Genomic DNA, 12061 nt, shown 5'->3' with positions numbered 1-12061 from the left:
AAAGTTGAGAAAACTGATAATTTTTTTAGTTGTAAGTACATCCCCAAAATTGCATGGGACATACTTATACTAAAAAGTTAGTTACCTCAAGGTCAATTTCACCAGGACTTTTATTTATTTTTATTGAAATATAGCTGATTCAAAATATTATGTTAGTTTCAGGTATACAGCAAAGTGATTCAGTTACACGTTTTTTTCCATTATGGCTTATGACAGGATATTGAATATAATTTTCTGCATATACAATAGGACCTTGTTCTTCATCTATATTATATATAGTAGTGTGTCTCTGCTACCCCCCAACTCCTAATTTTTCCCTCCTCTAGTTCCCCTTTGGTAACCTATGTCTGTGAGTCTGTTCCTATCTTGTCCCAAGTTCATCGGTATTGTTTTTTATTTTTTAGATTCCACTCATAAGTGATAACATATGATATTTGTCTTGCTTACTTCTCTTAGTATGGTAATCTCTAGGTTCATCCACACTGGTATAGAATGCATTATTTCATTTGTTTATGATTGAGTGAGTAGTATATATATCACATCTTCTTTATCTGTTCATCTGTCGATGGACGCGTAGGTTGCTTCCATGTCTTGGCTATTGTAAATAGTGCTGCTATAGACATTGCTGGAGAAGGCAATGGCAACCCACTCCAGTACTCTTGCCTGGAAAATCCTGTGGATGGAGGAGCCTGGTAGGCTGAAGTCCATGGGGTCGCTAAGAGTTGGACACGACTGAGCGACTTGACTTTCACTTTTCACTTTCCTGCATTGGAGAAGGAAATGGCAACCCACTCCAGCGTTCTTGCCTGGAGAATCCCAGGGATGGGGAAGCCTGGTGGGCTGCCATGTATGGGGTCACACAGAGTCAGACACGACTGAAGTGACTTAGCAGCAGTAGCAGCCAGTACTCTTGCCTGGAAAATCCAATGGACGGAGGAGCCTGGTAGGTTCCAGCCCATGGGGTCCCTAAGAGTCGGGTACGACTCAGCGACTTCACTTTCACTTTGCACTTCTATGTATTGGAGAAGGAAATGGCAACCCACTCCAGTATTCTTGCCTGGAGAATCCCAGGGACAGAGGAGCCTAGTGGGCTGCCATCTATGGGGTCGCACAGAGTTGGACATGACTGAAGCGACTTAGCAGTAGCGGCAGCATCGACATTGAGGTGCCTGTATCTTTTTAAATGGGAATTTCCTCCAGATATGTATGCCCAGGAGTGAGATAGCTGGATCATAAGGAAACTCTATATTCAGTTTGTTAAGGAACTTCCATACTGTTCTCCACAGTGGCCGAACCAATTTATATTCCCATCAACAGTGTAGGAGGGTTCCCTTTTCTGCACACCCTCTCCAGTACTTATTATTTGTAGATGTTTTGGTGGTGGCCATTCTGACTGGTGTGAGGTGACGCCTCGTTGCAGTTTCGATTTGCATTTCTCTAATAATTAGTGATACTGAACATCTTTCCATTGACTTGTTGGCCATCTGTATGTCTTCTTTGGAGAAATCTCTATTTAGGTCTTCTGCTCATTTTTTGTTTGGGCTGTCTATTTTTATTTTGAGCCGTATGAGCTGCTTCTTTATCTTGGAAATTCAACCCCTGTCGGTTGCATCATTTGCAAATATTTTCTCCCATTCTGGAGCTTGTTTCTTCCGTTTGTTTTCAGTTTCTTTTGCAGGGCAAAAGCTTATGAGTTTGATTAGAAATTTATTTTTGCTTTTATTTATATTGCTTTGGGAGACTGACCTAAGAAAACATTGATATGATTTATGTCAGAAAGAATTTCGCTGTGTTCTCTTGCAGGCCCCTGACTCTTACTTGCTAGGTCTGGTAACCCGACGTGGGGGAAAGCAGGGCCACTGCCAGGTGCCAGGGGGGCGGATCTTAGGGACCAGTGGGGATGCCAGGCCGAGAAGGTGAGAAGGGGCTGCTGCTCCCCATGCCTGAGAGGGGATGAGGGCAGCTCAGCGCCTTTGCCAGCCCCAGGCCTGATCACACACACCCTCCCCACACTCACTACTCAACCCTCTGTGTCACCCACCTTTCTCCTGCAGAATAAAGAGCAGAAAGTCTGTGTGGCTCGGAGCCCAGCATAGTCCAGTCAGGCCGACCTCCCACCTCTCCCAGCCAGGCTCTGGACACCCACGTTTGGCCATATCAATCCAATCCAAGCCTTTGCTTTCCGGTCCAGGCCTGTGGGGTCCTGTCTTAGGCAGAAGGCCATGCAAGGTACCCTGTTCTGGCTGCAGTTTGTCCCAGGAACACACAAATTGGGGAATGGAAGCCCTGTGGGCTGGGCGGCACACACAGGCCCTGAGCCTCAGGCCAGAGTCATTCCTTCTGCTGAGGGATCTCCACCGTAACCGGGGGACCAACAGCCGCACATATAGCCATCCAGCCCACAGGGGTTCCTTGGGCCCCAAGTTCCTCTCCTGATGACCACAGGCAGTATTACCAGGGCCACCATTTCCTGAATCCCTACTCTGAGCAAAGCACCTAACATGTGTTTTCTCTAGTCCTTGCATCATCCCAGCCAGGTGAGGGGAGGTGTGGTCTCTTTTTACAGATGTGGAGACTGAGGCCAGAGAATTGAAGCCTCCTGCCCCAGGCCACCCAGCCAGGCAGTGGTGGAACCACGTTCCCAGCTGGGTTGCCTGACTCTACAGGTCCACCTCCAAGAACCATCCAGAAGCCAGTGCCTGCCTGAACCTGGAGCCCTTTCCCTTCAGTTGTTCTGGCTTCAGTGCTGGAAGCCACACTGCAGGAACCAGAGCTGGGGGCTGTTTCTCAAAGCTCTGTTCCCTAAGCCTCTCCTGGGCCAAGACAAGCAGAGGTGACTCAAGGCAGGATTCAGTGGTCATATTCAGTGATGCTGGTGTGAGGGGAGATGGTCAGCGTTTCCCAGAAGTCTCTGAACCCAAGGATTCCCCACTGTCCTTATTAAAAGCAGATTTCTGGGAATGGCCCTGGAGCTTCAGGGGCCCTGGAATCTGCATTTAACCTGCAGCCCCAGGTTACTCCATCTGCAATGCAGGAGACATGGTTTCGATTCCTGGGACTGGAAGATCTCCTGGAGAGGGAAATGGCAACTCACTCCAGTATTCTTGCCTGGGAAATCCCATGAACAGAGGAGCCTGGGGGGCTACAGTCCATGGGGTCACAAAAGAGTTGGACATGACTTAGTGACTAAACAACAATTATATATCCATATATTATGTGACCACTTCTACAGTTATCAGCCTTTCAAATAATTTTGGGCTTCCCCTGTGGCTCAGTGGGTAAAGAATCTGCCTGCAATGCAGGAGACACAGGAGACATGGGTTTGATCCCTGGGGTGGGAAGATTCCCCGGAGGAAATGGCAAACCACTGAAGTTTTTTGCCTGGAGAATCCCATGGACAGAGGAGCCTGGCTGGCTACAGTCCATGGGGTCGCAAAGAGTCAGACACGACTGAGCATGCAGAGCCCGGTTAAACCACTGCAGCTGGTTTCAAAGCCAATGATGAATTTTCTGCAGAATCCTCGGGCTCTCTGCTCACTCTGAAACTCCACAGGCTGACCCTGCAGAGGATCATCCAGGTGTGGGAGGAAGAGAGGGAGGGCGCTTTCCCCAGAGTCCCCAGTTCTGGCCCCCACCTCTGCACTCTCAGCCGGTGGCCCCCTGAGGGCAGCTCAGGAGCCCGTGGCTTCCACATGGTGGGGGCTGAGACTCTTCTCCAGGTACCCCTAACCTGAGGACTGAGAATGACAGTTTGACCCCAAATGGGGCTTCCAAGGGGGCTTTCCTACCTCCTCACCTCCTTGAGGACTCTCTGAGCCCCAGCTTAACAGACACCAACAGCTGGTGATTCTCAGAATCAGAGGAAAAGCCCCTAAATGTTCTGTAACGGCTTCTCACCCTCACCTGTCTTCTGCTGTAGTCCCTTGTCTCCCCTCCCCCTGTTATCCCTCCCAGGCAGTTGTAGCCAAGCTGGGGAGGGCAGCTTAGGGTACCCTAGCCTCTCAGTATGACAGTCTTCTTTGCCTGGAGCAGGCTTTGGGCTGGAAGAACCAACAGGCTTTTCTAGAAAGCCAGGCTTTGGTGGTGGTTTGGTTGCTAAGTCGTGTCCAATTCTTGGGACCCCATGGACTATAGCCCGCCAGGCTCCTCTGTCCATGGGATTTCCCAGGCAAGAATACTGGAATGGGTTGTCATATCCTTCTCTGGGATCTTCCTGACCCAGGGATCAAACCAGCATCTCTGGCACTGCAGGGATTCTTTACTACTGAGCCACCAAGGAAGCTCTCTGGTGGTTGAGATCCTTACAGTTCAAAGGGTGGTCCAGGGGCCTGCAACATTAGCATCACTGGAGTGCTGTTATCGAGCCTCTCAGGCCCGGCCCAGACCCCCTGACTCCCAAGACGGCATTCCAGGAGAAAGTACCCTCCCTCCGCACACACCTGGCAGACCCTTCGTGGGATCAGTTTAGGTAATGGTGGGGGGGGGGGGTGCCTGCCCAAGGCTCAGAGCTTAGGTGCCTTCTTGCACCTCTGCTCCCTACCCCTCCCTCCTGGCAGCCACCCACCCCTGCGGGGATCAGCAGGGAGTGAATTGTGTTGGGATTTTGGAAACCACCAGCGCTTTTCTGAGTCACCAGGGATGGAAGACAGGTCCCTACTGCCCATGGCGGGAGGGCAAAGGGCAGGACTAGGGCCTTGGCATCGAGACTCTTTGACCTCTGCTCCTATGTGGGTGGCCAGGAGGAGGCGAGGGCAGAAAGTAGAGGGGAGTGACTCTGTCCCGGGCCAGGAAAAGCTATCTGGTGACAAAGACTTCCTTTGTGGGAGATAACTGGGAAGGCTTTTATATCCATTTGTTGTTGTTGTTACTGTTCAGTTGCTAAATCGTGTCTGACTCTATGGGACCCCATGGACTGTAGTCAGCCAGGCTCCTCTGTCCATGGGATTTTCTGGGCAAGAATACTCAAGTGGGTTGTCATTTCCTTCTCCAGGTAATCTTCCTGGACCAGGGATTGAACCTGAATCGCCTGCATTGGCAGGCAGATTCTTTACTATTGAGCCACCAGGGAAGCAGAAACACTACTATTACTGCTAATAATAGTTACTTTGTCCACAGTGTGTGTCTGGCACCAGAATGAAGGCAACGTCACGGTGGGCGGCAGTGGGACCCACGCCACAGCTGCAGCAGATTCACCTGTTAAAAGGCAGAATCCGGAACTCCACTCCAGGCCTTAGGAATCTCCGCGGTTGGCCTGGGAAATTGTTTTTAATTAAGGCCCTACGGAATTCTTTGAGGTCGAGTGGGGAAACACCGGCCTTCTCCAGCCTTGAGAGAGGCTGCCCAACACTGACATTCATTCTTGCACTCGCTCCCTCCCTCGGTCGACATCTATGGAACATCCACCTGGTTCACTGACCCACTCGCTCTACTGCTCGCAGGATCACCGATCTGGGTTCCCGAGTCCGCCTCTGAACCCGAATCGTCCCCTCCCTGCCGCCGCTCCGTCTTCACCCTCCATCCTTGCATTGGGCATCAGCTGTCTCTCCTAGGCGGTATTCCCAGAGAGCCCGGGCAGAGGGACCCTCCCAAGCCCCGCCCCCGCCCGGGCAGTCGAGCCCACCTCCCCCGCCGGCGACTGCGCTCTGGGGCCCGCGCGCCCCGCCCCCACCGGAGACCAGCGAGGAGGCTGCACCGGGGGCTCGGGCTCTGACCCCCACCCCACCGCGTCCCCGCGCCCACCGCCGCTGCGCGCCAGGCGTCCCAGCCCTTCCGCAGCGAGAGGTGCAGCCGGAGGCTGGGTTGTGGGCTCCAGGTGGGCTCTGGGAAGGATGAAGCAGGTAGGGCCGCGGGGATGCCGAGGATGGGAGGGTGGTGGCCAGGATGCTGGGAGCCTTCCGGAGGGCTAGGAGAAGCTGGGAGGAAGACGAGGAGGGAGGGGAGGGATGCGGGAGCCGGGGCTTGGGCCTGCGCTGGACCCCAAGTGGGCAGGAGGGTGGAGAAGCGGAGGGCCCCGCCCGCAGAGAGGGTCGTGGCCAGAGGGCCTGTGCACCGCTGGGAAGGGCCTGTCACTCGTCATTGATGTCCCCAGGCCCTGGTGGATGATACCGAGGATGTGTCCTTGGACTTTGGCAACGAGGAGGAGCTGGCGTTTCGGAAAGCCAAGATCAGGTGCGTTGTGACCCGGTGGCTGGGCAGGCTCACTCAGTGCTGCAGATTTATTCATTCAGGTTCATTCATTCAGGATGTACTGAGTACCCGGTGTGTGCCAGACATCGGGCTCCCAGCACACCCAGGACAGACCGGACAAGGTCCTGCCCTCCTAGTCTGTGGTCTTGGGGGGAGGGGACTAACAGGTGAACAAAGATGTTAACAAGATAATTAGTGTGAGAAGAGTTGGGAAGAAAACAGGCTGATGAAAGAGAAAGCCACTGGGGAGGCTAGCAGCCTTGTGCTTTTAATTGTGATGATGGAGAAGACTCTGGAGAGCCCCTTGAACTGCAAGGAAATCACACCAGTCAATCCTAAAGGAAATCAGTCCTGAATATTCATTCATTGGAAGAACTGATGCTGAAGCTCAAATACTTTGGCCGCTTGATGCAAAGAGCCCACTCATTGGAAAGGACCCTGATGCTGGGAAAGGTTGAAGGCAAAAGGAGAAGGGGGCAGCAGAGGATGAGATGGTTGGATGGCATCACTGACTCAATAGACATGAGTTGAGCAAACTCCGGGAGATAGTGAAGGACAAAGAAGCCTGGTGTGCTGCAGTCCATGGGGTTGCAAAGAGTCGGACACAACTGAACAACTGAACTGAACTGAGTGATGAGAGGCAGCCAGTCACGGGAGGCTCTGACCAAAACCTTCCTTGAAGAATGAAAAGCAGGTTTAAGGGCCCAGGGCTGTGTTTGGAAGGTCAAAGGAAAGCCACTGTGTCTGGAGGGTAGTGGGGGAGAAGACAGGGGTTGGCAGGAGGCTGGAGAGGTGGACAAGGGCTTGAAGTTTTATTCTTGGCTCTCTTTCAACTCTAGCCAGTGAGACATTGTTGTTTTAGTCGCTCAGTCGTATCCGACTCTTTTGCGATCCCATGGACCTTGGCCCACCAGGCTCCTCTGTCCACAGGATTTCCTAGGCAAGAATATGGCAGTGGGTTGCCTTTTCCTCCTCCAGGGGATCTTTCCGACCCAGAAATCGAACCCAGGTCTCCTGCATTGGCAGGCAGATTCTTTACCATCTGAGCCACCTGGGAAGCCCCCAGCCAGAGGTAGTGTTGGCTTAAAACAACAGAGATTTATTCTCTCACAGTTCTGAAGTCCTAAATCAGTTTCACTGGGCTGAAACTAAAGTGTCCACGGGACACACTCCCTCTGGAGGTTCTAGGGGAAGATCCGTTTCTTGCCTTTTCTAGCTTCCGGTGGTTTGCCGGCTGGTGACTCCTGCTGCTGCCTCTCAAGACGAGCACTGTAGCATCTTGAGCCTCACTTTTATTTCACATGGCTTTTTCCTCTGTAGCAGTCTCCCTCTGCCTTCCTCTTACTGGGTTACTTGTGGTTGCGTTTTCGGACCCACTTGGATAATCCAGGGTAATCTTCCCCCTGAAGATCTCTAATTTGATCACACCCACAGAGGCCCCTTTGCCATAACAACTTAGTCACAGTCTCTGGCGGTCAGGGCCCTGGATTGAGGGATTGTTCAGCCTACCATAGTGCCCTATGATGGTCTTTACGGAAAGTTACTGTGAGAGAACTGGAATCCTGGGATATCTTCTAGATCATCTAAACTCATGTGTTCAGTGTTGTATTTTTTTTTAATTTAGTTGGAGGATAATTGCTTTACAGTGTGATGCTACTTTTTGTTGTACAACTACGTGACTCAGCTGCAAGAAGAGATACATCCGCTCCCGTTCGGACCACCCTCCTTTTGCCCCAGCCCACCCCTCTAGGTCATCACAGAGCACCGAGCTGAGCTCCCTGTGTTCTACAGCAGTTTCTTTCTAGCTGTCTGTTTGACACATGGTAGTGTAAGTCAGTGTACTCTCTCAATTTGTCCCACCCTCTCTTTCCCCCGCTGTGTGCATAAGTCCGTTCTCTATGGCTTATGTCTCTATTTCTGCCCTGCAAATAGGTTCAATCAGTACCATTTTCTAGAGTCCATATATATGTGTTCATATATGATATTTGTTTTTCTCTTTCTGCCTTAACTTCACTCTGCATAACAGACTCTAGGTTCATTCACCTCACTACAGCCGACTCAGTCTTCATTGAGCTCCTCCTGTATGCCCACGTCTGGGCTGGTGGCTGGGGACACGTGGTGTACAGGACACACCGCCTACCTCCATGGCATGGTCTGGTCTGGAGCAGGGATGGTCAGCCTTGACACTGCTGACATTTGGGGCCAGGTTCCTCTTGGTGGTGAGGATGTCCTGTGCATTTCGGATATTTAGCAGCATCTCTGGCTTCTGTTCACCACATGCCAGGAGCATCCCACCAGTGAGGTCTGCAGACAGTGCCAAGTGTTCCCTGGGAGGCAAACTTTCCCCGGTTGGAAACCATTGGTGTCGGGGTGTAGGGTATAGGCATGTCCATGGCTGTTATGATTCAATGTTTTAAATGCTGTGATTTCAGAGGGGGAAGGAGAGGGTGGGATGAACTGAGAGAGTAGCATTGACACATGTACTTTATCAAATGTAAAATTAGATAGCCCATGGAAATCTGCTGTGTGATACAAGGAACTCAAACTGGGGCTCTGTGACAACCTCAAGGGGTGGGATGGAGTGGGAAGTGGGAGGGAGGTCCAAGAGGGAGGGGAGGTATGTCTGCTGCTGCTGCCGCTGCTGCTGCTAAGTCGCTTCAGGCGTGTCCGACTCTGTGCGTCCCCATAGACGGCAGCCCACAAGGCTCCCCTGTCCCTGAGATTCTCCAGGCAAGAACACTGGAGTGGGTTGCCATTTCCTTCTCCAATGCATGAAAGTAAAAAGTGAAAGTGAAATCGCTCAGCCATGTCTGACTCTTCGAGATCCCATGGACTGCAGCCCACCAGGCTCCTCTGTCCATGGGATCTTCCAGGCAAGAGTAATGGAGTGGGTTGCCATTGCCTTCTCCAACATATGTATACCTGTGGCTGATTCATGTTGATGTATGGCAGAAGCCCACACAATATTGTAAAGCAGTTATCCTCCAAATAAAAATAAATACATTTAAATATAAAAAAAATAAATGCTGTGATTGGCAAAAGCTTGGGCATTTATGCTGGCCAGGGGAAAAAGTGACAGCTAAGCTGAGGCCAAAGGATGGGTAGGAGTTAATGAAGAGACGTGGAGCGAGCACACACAAAGGCTTAGAGGGGAGAGCAAGAGCTTAAGGAGTTGAGACTGGTTTACTGGAAAGTAGTTTGAGCAGAGGCTCAAGGGCAGAAGGAATCACGAAACAGAAGCTGGGAGCTTGGGCCAGGACACTGGCAGGGCTGATGGGGGGAAGTGGAGGGGCACAGAGGAGGCAGAATCAGTCAGTCTTGGTGGTGATCAAGATGTGGGTGCAGATGGGGATAGTCAAGGGTGATGCTCAGCCTTCTGGCCTTGGGACCCAGGTGGAAGGGCACTTATGTGGGAAAGATGTTGAGTCCAGGGTTGTCTTTGTTGGCTTGTGGTGGAATGCTCTAATGGCCAGGTTTGATTGGCTGCAGGGCAGAGAGGCTGGATCTGATTGGGCAGGGGGAGGTCATGTGCGCTGCATTCAGAGATCTGGGAGGTAGCAGGTTGGGACCTGTGTGTGCCTGAGAGCTTCCAATCCCATAATCCTCTGCTGTGCCCAATGCACATCTCTGGTCCAGCCCTGGACCTGCCTAACTGGATTCCCACAGGATGGGCATCTCTAGTTGATTCTGATGCTCAAGAATATACAGAAGATATCATTTATGTATGGGATCTAAAAAAAGAGGGGGGCGGGTACAAACGAATGTATCTACAAATCAGAAATAGAGTAACAGATGTAGAAAACAAACTTATGGTTACCAGGGGTTAGAGAGTAGGTATAAACTGGAAAATTGGGATTGACATATACATACTACATATATAAATATAAATATTATCATAAATAGGGCTTTCTTGGTGGCTCAGATGGTAAAGAAGCCTCCTGCAATGCAGGAGACCTGGGTTCAAACCCTGGGTTGGGAAGATACCTGGGAGAAGGAAACAGCAACCCACTCCAGTGTTCTTGCCTGGAGGATTCCATGGACAGAGGAGCCTGGTTGACTGCAGTCCATGGGGTCGCAAAGAGTCGGACATGGCTGAGCGACTTCACTTTCACTTTTCACTTTCATACACTGGAGAAGGGAATGGCAACCCGCTCCAGTGTTCTTGCCTGGAGAATCCCAGGGACGGCGGAGCTTGGTGGGCTGCCGTCTATGGGATCGCACAGAATCGGACACGACTGAATCGACTTAGCAGCAGCAGCAGCAGTATAAGGTGAGAATTGTTATTTGTAAATTCCATGTTGAAATGGATTCCAGGTTGACTTTGAAGGGAGGTGAGATTATGGAAGGGGTCCTGTAGCAGGAGTCTGGGATTTCAAGGCTATGTCTTCCTTTACTGCTTGCTGGCTTTGTGATTCTGGACAGGGTTCATCTTGCCTTGTTAAGCCGCCATTGACCCATCTGTGAAAAGAGGAAACCTGTACCAACCTGCCCTCCCTACGCGATTGCTATACAGTTTGTTCAGTACATGTTTATCCAGCATCTGTGTATAGGTGCTGGTTACGCCCTGGGGATAGAGACTTGGTCCCTTCCCTTGTCCTCGGTTCCAGGTCAGTGAAGTGCAGTGTGGTGGGGAGAGCACCTTGCTGAATCAATGAAGGATGTGACTCTGTAGCACACCTGGGCAGGTAGAGGAAATGTTATTAATAGTGATGCTGGGTGTGTTTTTCCCCAGTGGGCTGCTTTTTTTTCTTTTCTTTTTTACTTTTTTTTAGTGTGGAAAAAAACCCACAACGTAAAATTTACCATTTTTGAATGTTCAGTACTGTTAAATATATATATGTTGTCGTAAAACGGATCTACAGGACTTTTGCATCTACAAAGCTGAGACTCTTTCCCCTTCAATACCAACTCTCTAGTCCCTCCTCCCCCAACCCCTTTTTTCTGTCTTTCTTAATTTGACAACTTAATTTTTTTTTCCCACTTTTTGGCTATGCTTCACAGCGTGAGAGATCTTAGCTCCTCCGCCAGGGATCGAACCCATACTCTCTGCCATGGAAGCATGGAATCTTTTTTTTTTTTTAATATTTATTTATTTGGCTGCTCTGGGTCTTAGTTGTGGCACACAGGATCTTTAGTTGCAGCAAGCGAACCCCTTAATTGCGGCATGTGAGATCAAGTTCGTTGAGCAGGGATCCATCCCAGGCGCCCTGCATTAGTAGCACAAAATCTTAGCCATTGGATCACCAGGAAAGTCCCTGAATTTAACAACTTTAGATACTTCATGTGAACAGAATCATAGAGAATATGTCTTTTTGTGGCTAGCTTATTTCACTTAACATTAATGTTCTCAACAGGAGAAGGCAATGATGACCCACTCCAGTACTCTTGCCTGGAAAATTCCATGGACGGAGAGGCCTGGTAAACTGCAGTCCATGGGGTCGCTAGAAGTAGGGCATGACTGAGCGACTTCACTTTCCCTTTTCACTTTCATGCATTGGAGAAGGAAATGGCAACCCACTCCAGTGTTCTTGCCTGGAGAATCCCAGGGACGGGGGAGCCTGGTGGGCTGCCATCTATCGGGTCGCACAGAGTTGGACACGACTGAAGCGACTTAGCAGCAGTAGCAGCAATGTCCTCAACGTTCACCACATTCTATCATATGTCAATTTCCTTCCTTTTAAAGGCTGAAGAATATTTCATTGTGTGTACAGACCACACTTTATTCGTCCATCCATCTGTCAGTGGACACTTTGGTTGCTTCCATGTTTTAGCTCTTGTAAATATTACTGCAATGAACATGGATGTACAAATATCTCTTCAAGACCCTGCTTTCAAGTCTTAATAAATACCCAGAAGTGGGCTTGTTGGGTCATAT

The 12061-nt window shown here is 50.4% G+C and overlaps 1 protein-coding gene across 3 annotated transcripts in view; it reads left to right on the top strand.

Annotated features, from left to right (window-relative positions):
- TVP23A (trans-golgi network vesicle protein 23 homolog A) overlaps positions 1 to 12061 on the top strand; it is a 43912-nt gene that overhangs the window by 6451 nt on the left and 25400 nt on the right. For 2 of the 3 annotated variants that reach the window (XM_070779659.1, XM_019988158.2), the window contains exons 2-3: positions 5116 to 5837; positions 6089 to 6168. In XM_070779659.1, coding sequence (XP_070635760.1) covers positions 5829 to 5837; positions 6089 to 6168 — 89 coding nt within the window. In that variant the 5' untranslated portion in view covers positions 5116 to 5828. Of the gene's footprint in view, positions 1 to 5115; positions 5838 to 6088; positions 6169 to 12061 lie in introns of those variants that run through there. The other variant, XM_019988159.2, reaches the window with a different exon arrangement.

The sequence above is a fragment of the Bos indicus genome, chromosome 25 (assembly GCF_029378745.1).
Source record: "Bos indicus isolate NIAB-ARS_2022 breed Sahiwal x Tharparkar chromosome 25, NIAB-ARS_B.indTharparkar_mat_pri_1.0, whole genome shotgun sequence".
Lineage (NCBI taxonomy): Eukaryota > Metazoa > Chordata > Mammalia > Artiodactyla > Bovidae > Bos > Bos indicus.
Note: the sequence above shows the minus strand (reverse complement) of the source record. Positions and strands in the feature narration are given on the sequence as shown.